Consider the following 21,970-nt stretch of genomic DNA (forward strand, 5'->3'; position numbering starts at 1 on the left):
AATTAACAATTGAACGTTTTATTTGAAAATGAACAAAGAGTTATAACACAAATGATGACACTAGATTTTATTGTTTACGCAACAAATTTCATCTCTTAAGCAACATTTAAAGATGTTGCTTATAATTAAGTTGCTACTTGCTTCATACTTAAACACATCAGGGCAATAAAAAGCATCCATAATGCCAGGCTTCAGGGCTCCCTACTCAAGGAAGAGAACAAAGAAAAAAAATCAGTGTGTGTGTGTGGTCAAATCAATACTGCGTTAGTGCTGAGTGTGCAGACCTGCCTGATGAAATCCAGCACAAATAAACATTCTGCTCGCGGCACGGTTTCACTCTGCGCTAGTGAGAGGACGTTAGCATGAGCCGCGGCAGCCGAGCTGGCAACATGATTGATTACGGGTGCCTTCGCTCTACGCTTCACAACTGGTAATCAGGACGAAGCAGTGTGTGTGTGTGTGTGTGTGTGTGTGTGTGTGTGTGTGTGTGTGTGTGTGTGTGTGTGTGTGTGTGTGTGTGTGTGTGTGTGTGTGTGTGTGTGTGTCAGGTACAAGGTGAAGGTAGGACAAAACATGGTGCTGAAGAAATGCAATTGAGGATAAAACATAAATGTCAGGTCAGATTTAGGGGTAGAGGTGTTGACATTAAATCCACCTGGATGAGATGACGCCCCATCACTGTCACACCTCGTCACTTCTCTCCTCAAGGCCAGCTTCGATCACCTCCAACCTCTGGGCCATGGACACCATAAGCATTTTCATCTGGGCGGGGGAAAGAAAGAGTGGGTCATACTCGTGTGGCAAAGACAAACGGCAAAAAGGCAAAATGAGCCGAGAGTGAGGAAAGAAAAAAAGGAAAAATGGACAGGTGGGAAATGAAGGAAGCAGCGGGAAGCAGCGGGAAGCAGCGAGGAAGAGAGCGAATAGAGGGAGAGATAATTGGAAAAAAAGAAGAGACAGTGAGGATTAATGGCACAAAAGCTCCACGAGGAAGTAGTGGTCAGGGGCGGGTGGGCATGAAGTGGAGGCGGGTGGGGTGGGGGGGGGGGGGGCAGGTCACCAAGTGTACTGCATGAAACACCCAAACAAGTGTCTACCAGACAGACAGACAGAATACATTAAGAGTGGCAGCATCAGTGTCATCATCTGAACAAAGACAGAAATAACATGATGAAAACCTAAAGTGGCTTTTTTACATTTAAAAGTTTGATTGAAATTTTCATTTCTATTTTTGCTCTTATTACATATTTCAAGTAAAATGCATCCTTCCATCACAGAACAAAGTTTATTCAGCCTTTCCCACCCAGAATTTTATATTACATTAAATTAAATTAAATTAAATTGAATTAAAAATAAAATGATTTCAGCACTAAAACACACAAGCAGCTGCAGCAGAAACAAATAAAAACACGTCTTTTAAACAGGAAACAGCACCACCAACCATTTTTGATGCTTGTTGCTATAAAAACAAAAGAGGAAGTTTAGCACAAATAACGAGGACTTTGACTGGGAAAATAGTTATTTTAGTTAAGGTAGAGCATGTTATTGATGGATTTTTGTTGTGTTCCACCCCCCAAAAAAAAAAACTAAAATAAAAAAATCGATGCAAATTTCCTAGATTTCCTGCAACAATTTGGATATATTTGTCAAGTCTAAAAATCACACAAATAGGCAATCAATTGATGTTTAATTCAGATTAATTATTTCAACAATAAGAAGGATTTATTGAGTAAACTCCATATGAGCTATTTGTACTTTTTAGTTGCAGCAAAAGTCAAAAAGTGATAAAACAGCTTTGAACCCAGCTTTAAAACTAGTTTAATATAGTGAATCATTAAAAAAAAAAAAAAAAAAAGCGCCTGCAAACAAATAAATAAAAAACCAAATATAGGTTTCTATTCTTTCACCTTATACTATGTTGTAATAAACAACTAGTAATGTGTGATGACTGTGACGAGAGCAGGAACAACAAGATTCCACTCGTGCATCGAGCTGCAGCAAACAAAGGCGCAGCATAATGAAAACATGTTGTTCCATCTAACAAAGATTCCTCCACATTCTCCCTATCACGTCACATGTCCACGGTGCAAAACAGAGGCAGCGCAGGCGCAGTGTCGCCACCTAACTGTCAATTGGCAGTATTACAGCTTTGAGTGAACAAAGACTCATTAAGAATAAAACTGAAAATGACTGCACTGTTAAAAGAAAATGGGTATGAAACACTACACATAATTAAACAACACATTATAACAATAATAAATAAACAGAGGACCTCATGTATTGTATTTACACATTTTAAACTATTGAAATAAGAGGAGGAAAAAATGGTAAATTCCCTTTAGACACATGTTCCAGTAAGAATGAAGCTATGTGAAAAGATGAAGTAACAAATGAGGTAATGTCTGATATCAGGGTCTGCTCACCACAACAGAAAAAAGGTTTCCCAGAACAAAGCTGATGTCACTCCCAACACAACCTGTACACTGAGGTTTAAAGCAGACCATTACAATCCCTGCCTGGCATTTTGTGTTGGATGGATCTCTTTAGGAAATAAAACACTAAAATCCACTTTTTTTCATCAAAATCTTCAAGTGATGGACACAGACAGTGGTTGGAGACTTTAAATAGACAGCATTACACCAATGGAAAGGGCAGACAAAGAAATGCAGCAGCAGTAAATCACCTCTTTCAGTTGTTGGTCCACAGATCCTCGGTACTCCAGTGTGACCGGCAGCTCTTTGAGGCCCTCTACTGTCAACATCTGGGTGCCAGAACCAAGCACATAGCTGAAAGACATTTACAGTGCCACATTAAACTGATGAAATACACAGAAAAAATGGTGAATGGCCCTGGAGCTCCCATAGCATACACACAACTCTCAGTTAGTTATTGATGTAATGGTTTGATCTTTGACTGGAATGTTTTCTGTCATCAGTCAAACAGGGAAGAGCATTTTCTACATTTCTTTAAAACGTTTTGTAAGAGGGGGCGTCAAAAATGTGACGCTCAATCCAAGGGCCACATTCATGTCAGCGTTTACTAATGACCAATGAATCTGAGCATTAATAATGGACAGAACAAAAGGGTTTGTCTGTTTTATGGTCATTTTTGGTAAATTCTTGTTTTGTGTATTTTTGTTGTCATCTTGTGTTTTATTGGAGTCATTTAGGTGTTTTTTGTGTTGCTTTGTGTGTTCCTGGAGTAATTTTGTGGGTTTTTTGTTGTTGTTTTGTATCTTTTTGAAGTAAATATTTACCTGTCATTTTGTGGGTTGTTTTTGCTCTTGTTTTGTTTATTTTCATTGTCATTTTGTGTATTATTTCCATCATTTCATTGTTATTATGTATCTTTGTGTTTCTGGAGTTTTTTTTCTTTTTGAAGTCATTTTTGTGTGTGTTTTAAGAGTGATTTTGTGTTGGATTTTATGTTTTGTATCTTTTTGGAGCTATTTTGTGCAAATTTTTTCTGTCATTTCTGCCAATTTTTGAGTCATTTTTTTTTTTTTGCATTATTGTCATTTTCTGTATCATTCTGCCATTCTGTGTGTTCTTGGAGTATGGTAATTCTGTGTATTGTTGCTATTGTTATGTATCCTTTTGGAGTAATTTTGTGCATTTTTCCTGTCATTTTGGGTGTTTTAGGAATAATTTTGTGCATTTACTTTGAGGGTCCCACAAAATTCGATCCAGGCTGCCAGTTGCTTATGTCTGCTCTAAGCATTCAATACTAAATGTCTTAAATAAGCTTAAAAAAATACTTAACTCTAAGTTAAGACAAAAAAGGTTATTATTCAACCATTCTACAAAGAGGTGATTTTAAATTGCTGCTTGTTTTTAATACAATTACCTTCTTTTCTCCCTAAATCATTTAGTTCATACCATCTGTGATCACAATGCTTTTCACTTGTACAGTATATCAAGTTTGTTTGAGAGGCCATGGTAAAGCATTACACACGTCATACCTTGTCTTCTTAAACTTTATTTATAGCTAAACACATATTTACCAACAGTTTGGAGACATTTTAATTGATTAGATTCAAGACTTTCTGGGAAAGGCCCAAACAAATGTGTTCTTCATACCAATCGTACCAAAAACTGTGAATTTACCTTTCGATATTTGCTACGTTGAGACAGAATGTGAACCTCTTGTTGTCCATACTCTTTGGGGTGGATGTGTAGACCAAGCCGATCACAGAGCGACAGCCTCGGCAGAACAGGTCAACAACAAGACTGTGGATATATAAAATAATATTATCTGTGGAACACATGCTGTAATGTGTAGATTATGAAGTTGGGATTTATTTAGCAATTAGCAATTTAGCAATTGTAGAATAATCTTATGCTTAAAGCTGCTGGACACAAACATTTATCAGATAAATCTATAGTGTAGGACTCATTGATCAATAAATCCAAGATCATTTGCTCAAAAAAAAAAAAGATGTAAAAGCCGGTTGAAATTGCCATTTTAAAGTTTGTTTTTATTCCCACCTTGGCGTAAATGCTCCATTTGTTGAAATGTTCACTCATTGCATTGTGGGATATGGAGTCACAGAGACGGGTGCAAATGTTTTTACTTTATTCTGGCATTATGGGGAATACCAGGAACAAACAAGAGTTCTGTCCTCATCTAGCAAAGAAACAAGAAATCATAGTAACAATGAGGTAAAAAAAAAAACACATTTAAGGGACTCCACATCCCACAATGCAATTCAAGAAACTTTTCCAACAAATGTCAATACGAGTGTTTACAGTTTAGACCAAAACAAGGCAATTTTGATCTTTTTCCCCTTTCTTTTAGGAGTAAATGACATTTGATTTATTGATCTATGATGCCAAAACTATGATTTTATCTATTAACAAATGGTCATGTCTTGCAGCTTCATTATGGTTTTTCCTTTAACAGTCCATTTTTTTATTTTTTTTTTGCACCTTTGTTGTTTTGATTTTTTAATTCATTTTCTTCAAATTTATGTATGTCCCACAGTTTTTACATTTTGCACAATTATTTATGTCGGTATTTATTTTTGTTTCTTACTGTCTTGCTTTTTTAACGTGTTGCTGCAATAATTGAATTTCCTCTCTGGGGATAAATAAGTAAAGGTAGATTCTATTCTAAATGGGTCAGTTTTTCTCATAGCTAATGTTGCTGACTCTAGCCTTTTCTAACATTTCACAATACAAATACTATACTGTACAAGTATGAATAATCAGAGATGATATTGCATCGGATCAATATCGGTCAATACACAAAGCTGCAATATCGGTATATTATCGGAAATGGGGACGGGACACCCATATATAATTCAGGTATACAATTTTATTTTTGGTATTTCTACATAATACAGTACACAGTACAATTGTGATCTCTTTTGTCTTACCAGGGAGAGAGTTTGTTCACTTCATATACATGACTTTCATTTCCAAACTGGACGTTGTCAGTCACCGCTGTAATAAAAAAAAAAAAATGTTTAAATAAAATCACCAACATGTGAGACAGCATTGTAATAATATTAATGTCTTAGTGATCAGATGTGAATGTAATCGAAGTACTCACTTTACTGTAACAAAGTTGCTTTTATGGGTAATTGTACTTTATTCTAAATATATTTCTAAATCAGTCATTTTACCTGTATGTAAGTACGTTTTAAAATAAGTAAAGTAATTCATTACATTTCTACACCAAACTATTTCTTATTAAATTGTGTGTGTTTTTTTTTTTTTTTTTGGTTGATCAACAGGACATTGTGAAACTATAAAATATCAAATGTCCAGACAACAAACAAATGCATCACTTCATAGACGACCAATCAGATTAAACATAATGCACACCGCTATAGTGCGCATGCGCATGGAGGAGGCTTTCACGCGTCGGATTATTTTTCACTACACCGATTATTTTCTCAGTTTCTCAGTCCATAAATGTATCTAATATAAAGAACCTGAGATATTTTTTGTTTATATTATTTTGGTGTTCTTTTATTTTAAAAAGAATTGTGCATTTTGACAAACCTTTTATTTTATACAGATGCCTTACTTATACATGAGATGTTTACTGTATGCAAGGGAACCGTGGCATTTATTATTAAAAAATAAACGTGGGGGGTGAAAGTAACAAGTAACTTCTACGTTGAGTACTTTTCACTTGTACTTGAGTATTTTATGTATGACTTCCATGTACTTGTGTACAATTTTAATCAAGTAACAGTACTTGAAGGTGGTATTGGAAGCTAAGAGGACTGGAGGCGAATCACTGTCCACCTCGGTCAGTTATTTTAGCCCTAAAAGTCTTTTCTTATGACTCTAAACTCACTCTTCAGTCTGATCTGGTTCTCTCCGTCCTCACTTCCATCCCACGACAGTGAATCCCCCACAGTCAGCCTGCATTTCCCGCAGTAGAAAACCACCGGTCCGTCGTCTCCGTCCTCCTCCCGTTCAGCAAACAACTTCTTTTCAATGACGGAGGAGTTTAAACTGGAGGCATTAAACGTTACGTTTGTGTCTTTGGTCTTATGTTTAACCATCTTTTGTTTCGTCGCCATTTTCGTGGTAAGACACGCAAAACTCAGTTTGTCTGCTTTGAATTTCAGCGGGTGCTTGACAACGTTCAAGCTAGTGACTGCTACGTACTTCCGCTTCCGGTTTTTCCTGTCGGTTTGTCAAAATAAAATAAAATAAACAGCTGCCTAATTTTTGTTTTTACGAACATTATGGTTTAATTATATTTGTTAATTTGGAAATAAATAAATCTGCTTCACTGCACAGCGCTTTTTTACCCTGCTGATCTTTAAAAATATATATATTTATCTTTAAATATTATCACCCCAATGCTAGCGCTAAAAATACTTTTAATTAGGGGTGAGATAATATACAAAGTTTACAGTACAAGACGATATTTTTGGAAATGAAAAAAAAAAATGCAATATAAAAAATAGTCATGCTTTTATTTGACTAACTCTTGGCATACTTACATGAACTCTGGGTATAACATTTTCAACTCACTGGAAATATATATAAAACCAAAGAAGACATTAAAAAACAAATAAATAAATAAAAATCTATTTAAACTACAAAAAGTGCCATTATTCAAAACCAAATAGTCTCTTCATGTCTTTATTCAATCCGTGCATGAACTTTGCAACATCATACTCGAACAGTTTACACAGCCCATATTTAAAATATGGGCATGTTCTTTTAATTTCAATCAAAGAAAAAAAATGTCAATCAGAAAGCATATTTTCAATCAAAGAAGAAAGTGTTCAAACGCTGATTTTAGCGCTCAATTTTTTTTTTTCTTTGAATGAAAATGTTTTTTGTTTTTGTTTATTGATTGATTTTTTTTCAACATACAAAAAGGATGACTTCAATAATAAATAACTAAATAAAAACGTTTTCAATAAAAGAAAAAAAAGTGTTCAAATGTAATTGTTTGGGTCTCAAAAATGTAATAACACTTTTTTTCTTTGATTGTAAGTATTGATTTGTGATTGAAGTAAACTTTTTTGATTGAAAAGGTTGTTTTTCTTTTTTTTCTAATTTACTAATAAAGACAAATACCTCTATAGTTTAGAAGAAAAGAGAGCTGTGAATTATCTTGGTCACACTGTTCATTTTGTAGACTGAGACAAAAATATATACATACTATACATACATACATTTTCTTACTTGATAATAGAATGGTATATTTCCCACTTTACTTTACTGATATAGTATTGTATTCCAAAATATAACTTAAAGTTAAAAACAAAACAAAAAACATACCCTTTTCTTTGACAACTCGTCTTACGCAACTTCCGGTCACCTCCTGCCATTGGCTGAAAACCCGGAAGTAAAAAATAAATACAAGACGCGCGAAAATGTTTCTTTTACAGTTTGGCGTCGGAATTTAAACATTAACTTTAAATTGTGCAACCTTTTTGAGTGTTTTTTGCCCTTCAATTTTGGTCATCATGTGTGAAAAGATGAAGACGGTAAAATTCCGTGTTCTCTGTCTTATATGCCTTAAATGAATGTGGTTTTGCTAGCAGACAAGTTGATATTCTCCGTCCACAGGTGAACAATTGGCTCAGCTCTGTGTTTGGAGACCAGCCGCTGCCTCAGTTTGAGGTCAACACCCGGACCGTGGATGTCCTTCATCAGCTAGCTCAGGGCAGTGAGGCCCGCTGTAGAGAGACGACCCTGATGGTAGAGGAGCTCCAACAGAAAGCAGCAGAGTACCAGGCAGAGGGTGAGTCAGTGCACACTTATCATCAGATCAGATTCAATATGTAATAAAAAAAAATCATCTTAAAACATGTTTTACTCACGCCCCAAAGATTCACAAACAAACTCAGTGTGGTTTGCAAACACAAAACATCATTCATTCATTCATTCACAAACTAATACATGTGCAAATAAGACGCATACCTATCAAACAAATACAGCATGTTTTACACATTTAAATACATGTCTTCAATTACAAAGAAATATCCTTCAAGTACATATCAGGACATTTGTGAGTGGATCTGAAAGGTGCAAATATAGTATGAAAAGTCATGTGACAGTTTTTAAGTAAAAACATTGAAAATAATTCTACAATAAAGAAAATATTTTCTGCCTAGCAGATTTACACAAATGTACTGGAAGCACTATATTTTGATTTTAAAATTTTACTTTGTACTTGAAGGATATTTTTCTATTTGAAGACTTGTTTATTTCTTTGTGTAAAATATGCTTGTATTTGATAAATAGGTATGTTTCTTATTTGCAAAACAAAATCCATTAGTTTGTGAATGGTGTTTTGTATTTGCAATCCACGCTGAGTTAGTTTGTGAATCATTGGGCATGAGTAAAGGATGCAGATTGTTTAATATCACAAATTTCAACCATAAAAAATGTTTAATGTAATCCATCTTCTCCACACAGGAAGTCACCTACAGGATGTGTTGCTACATGGTGTTGGACTCTCCTGTGCAAGTCTTTCAAAGGCTGCCACGGACTATTTGTCTGCCTTAGTGGACACTGGGATGGTGCTTGGAGTCAGAGACTCATCACTGGGCAGGTAGTTTGTCATTATCTGTAGTAGGGATGTCACCATTACACATTTTATTGGTCCGATTTTTGTCAAAGAAATAATTACAATATTATGATGATTATTTTTTGCATTAATTGATTTCACACTACCACAAATAAGTGAAATCACACAAACACTCATTATAGGACTTGGATTTTAATTTATTTCCATGTTTGGATTGTTCTCATAACAAAATAATATATCAACAATGTAAAGTTACCTAAAAGTACAAGAAAAATATAAATAATCCTGTATGGAATTAAAGAAAAATCACATCTGTGGAAACTTTCACTAAAAGCGATATATTAAGTACAGCAGGGGGTCTCACCCTGGGACCCACATTTTTCCACGGCCATTAAATCGCACCCCTCGTTTTTTTCAAAAATAGCTGTTGAAAACACATTCTCTTTTTTAAAAACATAAATCTATATATTTCCCTGTGCAACATGCACTCCACAGCATGCCTGTCAAAAGAAAAGTTTCAAAATAAAAGACAAGGCCAACATGAGACTCCAAGTATGTACTTATTTTTGACCAGCTATTTGCAACCCACTCAGTACAGGTCTGCGACCCACTTTTGGGTCCAGACCCACCAGTTGAGAATCACTGAACTACAGTATGTAGTTCTCTCAGAGAAAACATAAATAAAGGCTAAAGGAGGTAAATATTTTAAATATATAAAATATTGGTAATATTAAAATGAAATGCTATCAGATTATGTGATATAATATATGGTTAAAATATATAATATAATTAAATGTCAGATTATATGTAATATTATAATATATAAATAAAATGTGATTATAATTCATCTCAATTATGTGATATATATGAAAAGCATACTGTATATAATTATAATTGACTAATGACAGATTCTGTGATAAATATATGAACAGAATATATAATTGAGATATCAGATTGTGTAATATGAATAAAATCTATAATTATGATTAAATAATGTATTTATAAATCACTTTTCATCCAAAAAAATGCACCTCAAAACGCTTTACAAGGTTAAAAATTTGAAATATAATAAAATTGTATGAATAAATTATATAATCAACTATAATTAAATATCAAATGGATAAATGAAATATGATGAATGTTTATTGTTCACTGATTGAATGCCTTTATAAGATGACATGACTTTTTCCTAATCAGGCTATTTATTACAAAGTGACACTGAAACACCTATGTACCAAATATAGTTTTGTCATAATACGGTACTTTCTGGAAATTAAGGGTATTTAGGGAACGTTACAATAGATTAATCGTAATGTTTAATATTGCAGTTAATCTTTAAAAAAGGGTAACAGTGACATCCCTACTCTGTGATAAATTCTTATATCAGTGTAGTTTAAAAGTGAACAACCTGTCGTGTGTAGTGTGATGTCAGCTCTGAACGACCACACCAACCATCTACTGGAAGCACAAAAGTCCAACAGGAAACTGGAGCGAGAACTCAGAACTCTGCGAAAGAAACTTGGGGGGACGTTAGTGCTGCGGAGCAACCTCCAGGAGTAAGACTGTTTGGATGATTACAAAATCTAGTAAATAAAAACAACAACAGCTAATGTTTGTTCTGTGGTTTCCACATTAGGGACATCAACAAAACGGCCAAATCTCAGGCAGTAGAAGGTGCCAAAGCAGAGGAGAGGCTGCTGAACATGGACTTTGTAGCCGCGAAGGTCAAAGAGCTCAACAACAGACGGGAGAAATCAGAGGTGTGTGTGCACGCTGTGCTGATTCATTTCTAATACTCTTATATTAATAGAACACTTTTAAAATCAATTTTCTTTTTTCCCCCCATTCCTTCGCTCCCACAGGCTCAACTTCTATCCCGTAATATGGACAAGTCTCTCACCCATCAGGCTATCGTGCAGCTGTCTGAGGTATTTTCACCTTTCATCACAAAATTAATTAAATATTTTCATCAAGTTTGATGAACGTCATCCCTTTTGTCTCTGCAGGATGTTGTCGCTTTGAAAAATGAAATAATTCCACTGAAAAAGAAGCTTGAGCCTTACATGGATCTAAGCCCGGTATGTTTGTTTATGATGAGAAACATCCAGAAACTACGACAGTGTGTTAGGGCCACATTAAAAAGAAAAGAAATCTGGCCACTACGAGATTAAAGTTGTAATATTTTGAGAATAAAGTCGTAATTGTAAGAGAATAAGTGTCTTTTCCGATCGGTTTGTCAAAATTAAATAGAAAAAAATATATAAATAAAAAATAGATTCTAAGCCCCAAAGTCCCAGTTTGATCTAAATTGAGTGAGGCCTGTACAAAATAGTTTAACATAAAACGAAAATAAATCTGGGCAATACGAGATTAAAATCGTAATATTGCAAGAATGAAGTTGTATCATAATAACAATGTAATTTAATGAGATTAAAGTCGTAATATTTCAAGAATTAAGTTGTAAATTTGAGAATAAAGTTGCTTCTTAATAAAAATGTAATTTTATGAGATTAAAGTCGTAATATTTCAAGAATAAAGTTGTAATTTTCTGAGATTAAAGTTGTATCTTAATAAAAAATTTAATTTTATTAGATTCAAGTCGTAATATTTCAAGAATAAAGTTGTAATTTTTTTAGAATAAAGTTGCATCTTAAAAATGTAATTTTGAGATTAGTCGTAATATTTTAAGAATAAAGTTGTAATTTGAGATTAAAGTTGTATCTCATTAAAAACAAAATTTTATGAGATTAAAGTTGTAATATTTCAAGATTAAAGTAATATTTCAGAAAAAGTCATAATTTTATGATTTTAAAATTGAAATTGTGAGTGCTGTACCATGACACGTATATGGCTTTTTTCTCATAAAATTCTAACTTAAATCTCGTAGTGCTCAGATAACATTTTATATTAATGTGGCCCTAATACGCCGTTGTTTGTCTTTGTGTCTTTTATCACGACCAACCCAACACAGAGTCCATCTCTGGCTCAGGTGAAAATAGAAGAGGCAAAAAGAGAATTGGTGAGTGTGCTTCACTCATCGTTAGTATTCAGATTAGTTGGCTTCATATTGATCCGTGTGTGTGTTTCTTTATTCACAGGCTGCGTTGGATTTACAGCTTGAAATGAATGTGGATATTTAATGTGAAGATGCGTGAATCGCTGTGTTTACATGTGCTGCAACTTCCAAATGAAAATAATAAAACATTTTTGCTTCACTGAATAATAATGTCTCTGTTAGTAGATGGTAATGAATACATGTTCATTTGACTGATGGGATAGTTTAGTTTGTATGTATGGAAGCGTGAGTCTGTTATTACAAATGGCATGTCTTTTAAAAGCGTTTACCAACCTGTCCACACACAGTCTCTCTCATGACGACGTCAAACGGAGCGTGAAGCTGTCAGTTTGACACAAAGATTGACTGGTTACCATTAGGTTTCTCATTGATGTGGAGCTGTTCACCCTAAATCCACTTGATCTCCTGTTTGTTAAAATGCATTGACAATATATTCCCGTAAAGCAGGATCAGTCATGCTCACTTACATGTGCGTTGAATCAAAAATACTTTATTTATCCCAGGGGGAAATTATTAGATTATCCCAAGTTTCTTTTTTGGTTTTTATCTGATAAATTTTTTTGTCAACATCCTGCGTAAAATTCTTGGACTTCGGCTCCTCGCCCTTGCAGCAACACTAATAATAAAAAACTTGTAGCATGGAAATTTAAACACACACACACACAGTACATAGAAAATAAATAAAAACATCTATAAAAGCAAGGAATGTCTGTCTCAAATATCTCTGCAAATCAGGCTCAGATTGACCTGAGACTTTCAACATGGCTGCTGCTTGGTTCAAGGGTGTGTTTGGACGCCCCGAGTCTACGATGTCATTTGTGGCCATACCAGCCTGCCATTGCCTGATCTCGTTAGATCTTGGAAGCTAAGCAGGTCTGGGCCTGGTTAGTAGTTGGATGGGAGACAACTGAGAATTCCAGGTGCTCCAGTGGTATCTGTCATTGTGTCCTTGGCCAAGATCTACCACCACCACAATGATGATGTCATCTTTATGTTCCAATGTGGATTAATGACACTAAACGAGTTCAGACCAAGTCTGTTCCGGTGGAGTGTAAAAATAACCCTACGGTCAACAATGAGCATGCGAACTGCGCAATGCGCGTTAAAAAACCCTACGGACAGGTTAGGGTTAACCCTGCTACGTTAGCAAAATATTGTACATATACATGTAAATATTTACTACGCTATAGGAAAATTTCACACGTATGATTATTATTTTACACTACACCGGTCTGAGGAGATCCGGATTTGCGAGGACAAGAAACTGGAATAAAAAAAGATGGGGTTCAGCTCCCCACAGTATCCTTGCTAAAAGCCAAAATATATGAAAATATAGTAGTTATCATACTCTACACATTTTACAACAAACCTAAATGTCCCTGACGTGTCACCTTAAAACACAACCTCATTTGGCCAACCATGAAAAAGCTACTGAATCTCCCACTATAGCTAGCTATACATACTACTGTACCTACGGGCACTGCAGTAGTATGCATAAAAATGTACAAATAAGTGTATGTTAAGTTTTACACTTATTGTGTAATGTCTACAAAATATTACACATTTCCTCAAAATAAAATAAAAAATAAAAAAGTCGTCACCAAATCAATACATTTAAGGTGTAATATTGTCTGTGCGTCCCATACTTTAGTCTAATTAATGTTGAAACACTTTTCCTGTATGTGGCCCCTGAGGACCAGGCAGTGTTATCCGGCCCTGTTCCAGAACAACAAACACACCCTCAGTGCGTCACTGCGCGTGTCCTCTTCAGAATAGTTTTTACGCGTCACGCCCACCACCAGCACCAGTACGACCAGCGTTCCCACTCAGCTGTTAGATAGTGTCTCTCACACCGAAGCCTTCACTGGATCATCAGCAGAGGACAGCGGGTCTCAGTCAGTCTGTGTGTGGGTTGGTGGGGCTTGGTGGGGGTGGGGGGGGCACAGCCACTTGTTGCGCAGCTACTTTTTCAGGTTCTGTCGCTGCAGGTCTAAAGGAAATGCTTTGATTTGATCGGAAAATGCGTCGCTGCGGTTATCAGAGGATTTAATGGGTTGACCTCCTGGAGGTCCCAGTGCGGACATTAGGAATCCTCCTAACGGGATGCGTCCCTGCAGCGGCCTGATCCAGATCCTGATCCTGATCCAGATCCTGTGGACCAGACGGATGGACGGACTGACTGACTCCTCAAGTGAGATGATGTTTACTTTCTACATGTGGAAGAAGAGGACAGGCTTTGTTTTAGTATGAGGGACAGCAGTAGTTTCTATACTGCTCTGATGTTCATTAAAAACACCACATTTAAATGGAAATCAGAATATATATATATATATATATATATATATATATATATATATATATATATATATATATATATATATATATATATATATATACATACATACATTAAGCCAGGGGTTGTCCATCTTGGGGTCAGGACCCCATTTGGGGTCGGGGGACACTGGAAGGGGGTCACTAGATGCCTTCAACAAACTAAGAATCGTTTTTGTTTTATTTTGGGGGTTTTTTTAACAATTTTAGCCTTTTTCTGGCTATTTTTGCCCTTTTTCTGCAGCAACACCAAACCTGCCATATTTTGACTTATTTTCATCACTTTTTCTTGCCATATTTTTGCTCCTTTTAATGCATTTTTGCTACATTACTGCCATTTCTGTCACTTTCCCATTACATTTCAATGCCTTTTCTGCACATTTTTTCCACTTTCAAGACATTTTTGGCACTTATAAACCCCGTCCCCTCATTTTTGCCACTTCTAAGCCAATGTCAACCTTTTTTGTCCACTCATTTGCAACTCTTAAATATTCTTTATTGTTATTTAAAAATAGAGATGCACAATATTGGATTTTTATTGCTGATATTTTACAACTCATCAGTACATTCCTATTGCAAAATATGAAAAATATTTAAATTTACATATTGTAAAACGTGTCATTTAATTCATTCAAAAAAAAAATAATGAAGATACTTGTAACCTATCCGTCTCAAAGCAGTTTTTACCTGCTTATAGTTTGTATTAAAGTGGTAAAAACTGCTTTTTTTTTTTTTTTTTTAATTCAAGCATTCTATAAAGAAAGAAAAAAATCAAACCTGCAGAATGGCCGATATCTAAATATTAATTTTAAAGCCAATATCAGTCAATACAATAATGTGCAGATAATATCGTCTATATCACTGATTAAAAGTTCATTTAAATTATATTATCAATTTCCCCCAGCTTGAGGTTTTTGTCTAAAAGCAGTGAACAGCTTCCAGTAAATCCTGATGTTTGTGCGTCAGACTACCTCTCCAGAATCGTCACCAATCATTACACTCAGGCCTGTGATGGACAGCCTCTTCATCTCCACTGTCCACATCACGCCACCATCTTCATCCAGTCGGCCTTCTACGGGACCGGAGAATTCTGGCTGTGCAGAGCGGACGCTCATCGTGGAAATCAGAACCACAGCTGTTCAGCCTTCACTGCCCTACAGGTGCTTTTAAAATGAGGGAATCGGGATGTTATGCAGCAGTATTCAGCCTCACTGGGTCATTGGTTGGAAAGTGTAAGCACTTCATCTCTGTTTGCTGCAGAAGCTGCTGTCAGAGTGTCAGAGTCACAGACAGTGTCAGCTGCCTGTCAATCATCTGCTGTTTGGAGAGGGTCCGTGTCCCGGCACCGCCAAATACCTCCATGTGCATTACAAATGTAAACCCAGTGAGTGCAGCACCTCATATGGGACGTATTTTCTGTCTTTCAGGCTCATTTTTCCCTCGTGCACAAAGTATAGAGCAGACATAAGTAACTGACGGCCCGGGGGTCACATGAGACCCCCCAAACATATGCACAAAGTGACTCCAAAGACATCAACAGATCATAAAAATGCACAAAATGTCTACAAAAACACAAAACAGCAGCAAATTCTCACAAAAAATAACCAAATTGACCCCAAAAACACACATGACAGAAAAATAAATAGAATCCCGAAAATACACAACATTTCTGCAAAAACACAAAAATACACAAAATGATCCAAACACACACAAAAAAAAACTACTTACAAAATGACACACGAAACACAAAACATGCAAACTGACTCCAAAAACACACAACGTGACAGACAAAAAACAGAATCAAAAAAATACACATTTCTACAAAAACGCACAAAAAGGCAACAACTAATCACAAAATAACTTCAAAAATACACAAAATGACTCCAAAAAACACAAAACTTCAACCCTTCTAAAACACATAATCACGACATGAAGTGACTCCAAAAACACACAAAATGAATTAAAAAAAAAAAAAAAAAAACAGAAAAATAAACTTACTGACCTCAAAACAAACACACTGATGCCAAAAATACACAAAATGACTTTAAAACACACAAAACAACAAAAACATAAAATCACTTTTTAAAAAATGCACAAAAATACACAAAATGACTCCAAAAACACATGATACAAAAGCAGAAATACACTAAACAAAAATTCTGAACTCTGACATGAATGTTGATAATGTGAACCTTGAACCACTCACATTTTCTGTTCTTTCTCCCAAACAGCTGAACACAAACGACACGTGGTGTGTGAGGGAGAAACTCTGGTGCTGCGCTGTAAGCCCCCTAGGGTGCTCAACATACATGCAGCTGTCTACGGGCCTAGTCCAGAGCAGCATGACACCTGCCCCCCACACGTGAGCAGACCACCCTCGTTTGGTGAGACTAGTTTCAATGTTTTACATTTCTATCTGCATGATCTGTTGAATAACAGAAATATATTTACCATGTGGCATGAGCTGAGGCTTGAACCCACAACCTTCAACACCAACAAACATCCTCCACGTCACTGAGCTAATATGTCACCTGTAGCTCCACTAATTGACTAAGCCTGTGTGCAAGGCAGTAGCTGTTAGCGTTTAAAGGCAGATTTCTAATGGCTGTCGAAAATCCCCAAGTTGCATCCAGACGGCATTGAGATGTTAGTCGTTTGTTTTTAACAATGATTTATTGGCTCCACAGGTGAAAAACTGATGTTTAAAAAAATGCTATTTTGCATTGACTTTAGTTGTTGAAAGTTACATGAAAGCGAAATTCAAAATAATGTAAAAAATTCAGTTTTTCAGATAAAATTCTGATATTTTCCAAACATCATCTACATTGACTCCAAAATTGTTTCTTTTCTTTTAAATTTACATTGAAAATGTATTTAGCAATATTTTGCAAGTATATGTTTACATTTCTGTTTTACGGTCAAATATTTTGAGGCACTGCAGGCTCCATTTTTCAGTCAATCAAAGGTCTGTGTGGATCGATGTGTTTAGTGCAAGTTTGGTGTCAATTGAGCAAAATTTGTGTGAGAAAATAGGCTTAGTACGTTTTGCAGTTTTTTGGCTAGTTTTTTTTTTTAAAGGGGGCGGGGCTAACAGTGCTTGTTTGTGATGCAAGATGGTCCTAAAACATCACATGATCTTGTTCTCAGCCAATAACAAAAATCCATTGTAGTAGCCGGGTTTCAACCCATAGAGGGCAGTCACTGACAGTTTACTACTAAATATGCCAAATTGAAATACTTGGACTAAAATGTTACGAGTTGGAACAGGAGTTTTGGGGTTTAGTTACTCTTTAAGTACATTTGTTACATTTCTACACCCAACCGTTATTGAGTAAATTATCAATCTTTGTGATTATTATTTTTATTTCACATTGAACGTTATCCATATGTTCTTAGTCATGCCATTTATGATCAAAGCTCAGCCACTTTCCTTGGTTCAGGTTGTGGTTTCTACCTGAACTAAAATTGAGTATAATTTGTAATGGTTAAACTACTAATATAGAAAATAATGTTTGAATTATGCAAGATTTGGTCTCTTCCTTTTTAAGTTTATACATGAGTTACTATTTACTTGTACTTGAGTATTTTATGTATGACTTCCTTTCAATGAAGTAACAGTACTTCCATATGAGTAGTTAATATCAGTACTCTTTACACGCACGCCGTGCTGTTCCACAGTGTGTGTGAACCACGAGGCCGTCCAGCTGGTGACCCAGGCCTGCTACAGCAGACACAAATGTGAGGTGGCTGTGACCAACCAGACGTTCAGAGACCCCTGCTTTCCAGGAACGAGGAAGTACCTCAGCGTGGTCTACTCCTGTGGTGAGACTCTTTCTACTTCCTCCTTCACATTTGCAAACCTAGTGATGGATTAAAGTGAGAAAGGCCAGCCTGAGGTTATGGATGAGCGACGTCACTAGGTTCATTGTGTTATTGTTCCTTCAGGGAACATTTTTAGCTTCTTACTCTAGACTCTAGACTCCGGTAGCTGGTCTTATCCGATCACCGCTGACAACAGAGAGCTGAGAAAATAGACTTCAACACTCTTGATACTTTTTCTGCAACTGGCACCAATGCCAGTGGGGGGGGGGGTCATTTGGCAGCATTTGTTCCTGTATCATCATTTGAAGTCAGACCGAAGAATTTGTTAAGGATCATATTTTTGACTTAATCATTGTAGGATTTCTTAAAGCTGCTTAACCACATTGTAAGGGGTTTAGTACCTTAGGTTATGGCATTATTTATTATGAAGAAAAGGTTTTCCATTCCTGATAAACGGAGAAATAATGATGCTACATGGTATTATTATGAATGAATGTGTCGATACCAATATTAGTAGGAGTCCAGGTACGGCACTAAAATGCTGGCATCTGTATTGGCAACTAACTATTAATGCGCCGATTTACAGCATCAAACTCTTCTACAAACTACTATCAATAGTCTGCCAAATGGAAGAATACGCCACCGAACACTAACAAATAACTAATTGACCGAACACCAACGAAGAAGAAACCCCCAAACACCAACAAAGAATAAGCCGCCGAACACCAAAGAAGAAACCACTGAACACCAACAAAAAGTAAGCCGGTGTCATGGTCTGAGCTCACATCGTACTGAGATTGTATATGCACATATATATGCATGTGCGCACATACGCACTGCCGAAAAATGAATTGTTTCGAAAAAAAATTAAATCATTTTTGTTTTCAAAGTGAATGGACACATGTTTTATTTGTTTATTAGATTTTGTTAGGGTTAGGGTTATAATATTAGTACGGAGATAAACCAATGAAGAAGAAACCACCAAACACCAACGAAGAAGAAAGCACAGAAAGTGACCACAGAAAGTGACCTGTCTGTTTCCAAAAACCCTTTGACATAATAAACCCTGTGTCTGCATCTGACCAGCAACCCTAAAGCTCGACTCCTTCTTTTTCATCAAAACCACCACAACAATGACCATTTTATAACAACTTGTTTTATATTGGTGATGTCAAAGAGAAACGTTTTAACAGCCATTTCTACCTTGGACATTTGTTTGTAAGTAAATCCCTATTAGAGGACTTTAACATGTGAGTGATGTGGTTAAGCAGCTTTAGGACGACTGCATTGACAGTGTATGATTTAGGAGCTTCATTCTACTTTTTATCAGTTATAAATGAAATGTAGAAGCTTGCACAACAGTGCAAAACTCTGATTTCTTCTGTTTAACAGTGCCTCGGACTTTACTAAGAGAAGCTGACCTCAGTTCATCAGACTTCACATCATTCCCCCCCATTGATAATGGAAAAGGTAAAGCCTTTGCATGTGTGCTATATCTATAGCTGTTTATGATATATTTACTACCTTGTCTAGCAGGATTACGTCAAAATTACTTTTGAGATTTCATTAAAATTCTAACCAAAGATAGGCCTTACACCATGGAAGATTCCATTACATTTTGGTGGGAATCCAGATCAATATACTGATTCTGGATCAGTTTAAAAAATTTGGTAAAATTTCAAATATTCATATCTCGGTTAGTAATCGACTGATCTTTATGAAGTTTGACTCAGTTATGTAATATATGCAAATATTTTGGAGTTTCATTAAATTTGTGTATTTGGAGGAATTGAGATATATACAACTGTATTAGTTGGTCATTTAATTTAATAATTCACACTTGGTTTAATATTTGAGCGAATGTTTGCACTCTCTTCTTATTTCTACATCATGGTGGTTTTATTTTCCACCACAGTTCTGGAGGAGCCTGTGCTCAAAGGCTCGAGCAGACCAGAAAACAGTGGAACAATGATGAGCAACTCGCTCCAGACCTACGCCTACATTAAAGGTACGCACTTAGGATGTGTGCACCCATATCTAAATGCTGCAGTATGCAAATTTTATGTGGTGGCCTAGTGGTTAAGGACAGCGGGCATTAGGGTATTACTATTGGCTACTTGACTGAAGTCGATGTATTCATATCCACTTTTCCTTAACCCACTGAAATGTTTAAGTAGCGGCCATGATAAGGAGCATTCAAATTCTCTAAAAGCTAAGGAAAGGAGGCTCAATGCTTCCTTTATAACCTCCTTTAGCCTAGGAAACACTAATGCATCCTTTTCCAAAGGAGACCAGATAATACTGCCCCACAATTCCTTGCGGCGACAACATTTAAAGGGACAAGCACATCCGAGTGTTCACGGAACCTCACGAAGTCTGAAAAGGGAAGCAGATCATGTAAGTTACCAATGCAATAATATGTCTTGAGCAACTTTAAATAATCTAAATCCCATATCTTATGATGTGCAGCCATATTATCAGATTATAACTGATATTAAGCAGATCACTCTGTCGTTCAAGAAAAAGCTATCGGAGACATTTTTAGTTTTTTCACCACGGCAGACATCACTAACCTTTGCAGCCGTCGGATTATTACATCAACTAAGTGGAAGTGCATCTGACGTGATTGCCTTTCCCTAACTCCTTTAGGAAGTCTCCGAACACCTTTCCTTAACCCTGTGACGTCATCCACAGGGTTAAGGAAAAGTGAAAAGGAAAAGAGACAGGATTGACTATTCAGATGCAGCCTTAGTCTAAAACACCAGAAAACTCGCAAGATAAAGTCCCTACATTTCTCACTAGTCTCATTGAGAAAAAAGTTGCTAAGAGCTCCACGGTTGTGGAGGGGAGAGGCGAGCGCGGTTTTTTTCTATACAAGTCTCACGATTCTGCATACTGCAGCTTTAATGTGAGTTATATTCTCCTTTCCTGTTCAGAGCATCCAGACATGGCGGCGCTGCTATTCACATCCAGCATGTGCATCGGCCTCCTCCTCACACTGCTGGCGGTTTCGGTGCGTGTGACCTGCAGAAGGCGGCGACTTCAAAACCACAGACTGGTTACTGAGCCTGGAAGCCAGAATGAGAGACGTCGGTTAGGACAAGACGGTGATAAGGAAGACAGTGATGAGGACGATGATGATCATGACAACGTGGAGGCTGAGAGGTCTTTGATCTCGCCCGCAAACAGGAAGTCTGTGTACGAATGGGAGGAAGTCACGTACAGGAGCGAAGAGGCTGAACGAGCGGAGAGGATTGAGCGCAGGGAAATGATCATACAGGAGATTCGGATGAACGCGTATCTGAATGGAAACTTGTGCTAAAAAGACGTTCTCTTTTTTTTTGTTCTTTACTTTAACACTGGAAAGTATGGTATGAAGTGCAGAGCACGAGTGCAAAAAAGAGAACAAACACAAAAGAGAAAACAGGATTGCAAAAAAGAAAACACAAACGTGAAAAAGAAAACGCAAACAAAAGACAAAATACGAGCGTGAAGAAGAAAATTCAAACAAAAAAGAAAACAAAAATGCAAAAGCAAAAGGAAAACACAAACAAAAAAGTAAACGCAAAATATAAAACATGAAAGCATAAATTAAACCTCAAATGTAAGAAAGAAAACGCAAACAAATGACAAAACGCACATTTGTGTTTAGTGTTTTGTGTCAGCGTTTTCATTTTTTGTGGGTTCTCTTTTGCATTTGTGCTTTACACTTCAGGGCCACTGTAGGAA

At 36.3% G+C, this 21,970-nt stretch overlaps 3 protein-coding genes across 5 annotated transcripts; 2 read left to right on the forward strand and 1 right to left on the reverse strand.

Annotated features, from left to right (window-relative positions):
• Window positions 1-240: 240 nt before the first annotated feature.
• Window positions 241-6,607, reverse strand: mis18a (MIS18 kinetochore protein A). Its single transcript, XM_028467247.1, has 5 exons — window positions 6,310-6,607; window positions 5,378-5,444; window positions 4,107-4,229; window positions 2,684-2,786; window positions 241-762 (listed from the first exon to the last, which is right to left on the reverse strand). Exons 1-5 carry the CDS (start codon window positions 6,536-6,538, stop codon window positions 682-684), a joined length of 603 nt encoding a protein of 200 aa, XP_028323048.1. The 5' UTR covers window positions 6,539-6,607; the 3' UTR covers window positions 241-681.
• A 1,217-nt stretch (window positions 6,608-7,824) lies between these two features.
• Window positions 7,825-12,204, forward strand: haus1 (HAUS augmin-like complex, subunit 1). 2 transcript variants are annotated; one of them, XM_028467168.1, is made up of 9 exons: window positions 7,825-7,966; window positions 8,049-8,223; window positions 8,901-9,036; window positions 10,434-10,568; window positions 10,649-10,772; window positions 10,875-10,940; window positions 11,019-11,090; window positions 11,984-12,031; window positions 12,111-12,204. In XM_028467168.1, the coding sequence occupies exons 1-9, from the start codon at window positions 7,946-7,948 to the stop codon at window positions 12,150-12,152; spliced, it is 819 nt and encodes a 272-aa protein (XP_028322969.1). In that variant the 5' UTR covers window positions 7,825-7,945; the 3' UTR covers window positions 12,153-12,204. The 2 variants fall into 2 exon arrangements, with proteins under 2 accessions (XP_028322969.1, XP_028322968.1); XM_028467167.1 differs by lacking the exons at window positions 11,984-12,031; window positions 12,111-12,204 and having other exon boundaries at window positions 11,019-11,184.
• A 1,675-nt stretch (window positions 12,205-13,879) lies between these two features.
• eva1c (eva-1 homolog C (C. elegans)) lies at window positions 13,880-21,680 on the forward strand. 2 transcript variants are annotated; one of them, XM_028467214.1, is made up of 8 exons: window positions 13,880-14,279; window positions 15,386-15,579; window positions 15,680-15,803; window positions 16,651-16,803; window positions 18,098-18,241; window positions 19,634-19,711; window positions 20,157-20,249; window positions 21,178-21,680. In XM_028467214.1, exons 1-8 carry the CDS (start codon window positions 14,192-14,194, stop codon window positions 21,561-21,563), a joined length of 1,260 nt encoding a protein of 419 aa, XP_028323015.1. In that variant the 5' UTR covers window positions 13,880-14,191; the 3' UTR covers window positions 21,564-21,680. The 2 variants fall into 2 exon arrangements, with proteins under 2 accessions (XP_028323015.1, XP_028323016.1); XM_028467215.1 differs by having other exon boundaries at window positions 15,683-15,803.
• Window positions 21,681-21,970: the final 290 nt, after the last annotated feature.

This window comes from Gouania willdenowi, chromosome 14, assembly GCF_900634775.1.
Source record: "Gouania willdenowi chromosome 14, fGouWil2.1, whole genome shotgun sequence".
Lineage (NCBI taxonomy): Eukaryota > Metazoa > Chordata > Actinopteri > Blenniiformes > Gobiesocidae > Gouania > Gouania willdenowi.

What these genes read in the sequence shown, in the direction of transcription:
- mis18a (XM_028467247.1), bottom strand. Translation starts at nt 6,538, where the DNA reads ATGGCGACGAAACAAAAGATGGTTAAACATAAGACCAAAGACACAAAC. An exon ending in GTGAACAAACTCTCTCCCTG is followed by an intron (nt 4,230 to 5,377) that starts GTAAGACAAAAG and finishes ATATATCCACAG; the next exon opens with TCTTGTTGTTGACCTGTTCT. An exon ending in AACGTAGCAAATATCGAAAG is followed by an intron (nt 2,787 to 4,106) that starts GTAAATTCACAG and finishes AATGTCTTTCAG; the next exon opens with CTATGTGCTTGGTTCTGGCA.
- haus1 (XM_028467167.1), top strand. Translation starts at nt 7,946, where the DNA reads ATGTGTGAAAAGATGAAGACG. An exon ending in TGTGTGAAAAGATGAAGACG is followed by an intron (nt 7,967 to 8,048) that starts GTAAAATTCCGT and finishes CTCCGTCCACAG; the next exon opens with GTGAACAATTGGCTCAGCTC. An exon ending in ACAGACGGGAGAAATCAGAG is followed by an intron (nt 10,773 to 10,874) that starts GTGTGTGTGCAC and finishes TCGCTCCCACAG; the next exon opens with GCTCAACTTCTATCCCGTAA.
- eva1c (XM_028467214.1), top strand. Translation starts at nt 14,192, where the DNA reads ATGCGTCCCTGCAGCGGCCTGATCCAGATCCTGATCCTGATCCAGATC. An exon ending in CGGACTGACTGACTCCTCAA is followed by an intron (nt 14,280 to 15,385) that starts GTGAGATGATGT and finishes TTTGTGCGTCAG; the next exon opens with ACTACCTCTCCAGAATCGTC. An exon ending in CAGCCTTCACTGCCCTACAG is followed by an intron (nt 15,580 to 15,679) that starts GTGCTTTTAAAA and finishes TGTTTGCTGCAG; the next exon opens with AAGCTGCTGTCAGAGTGTCA.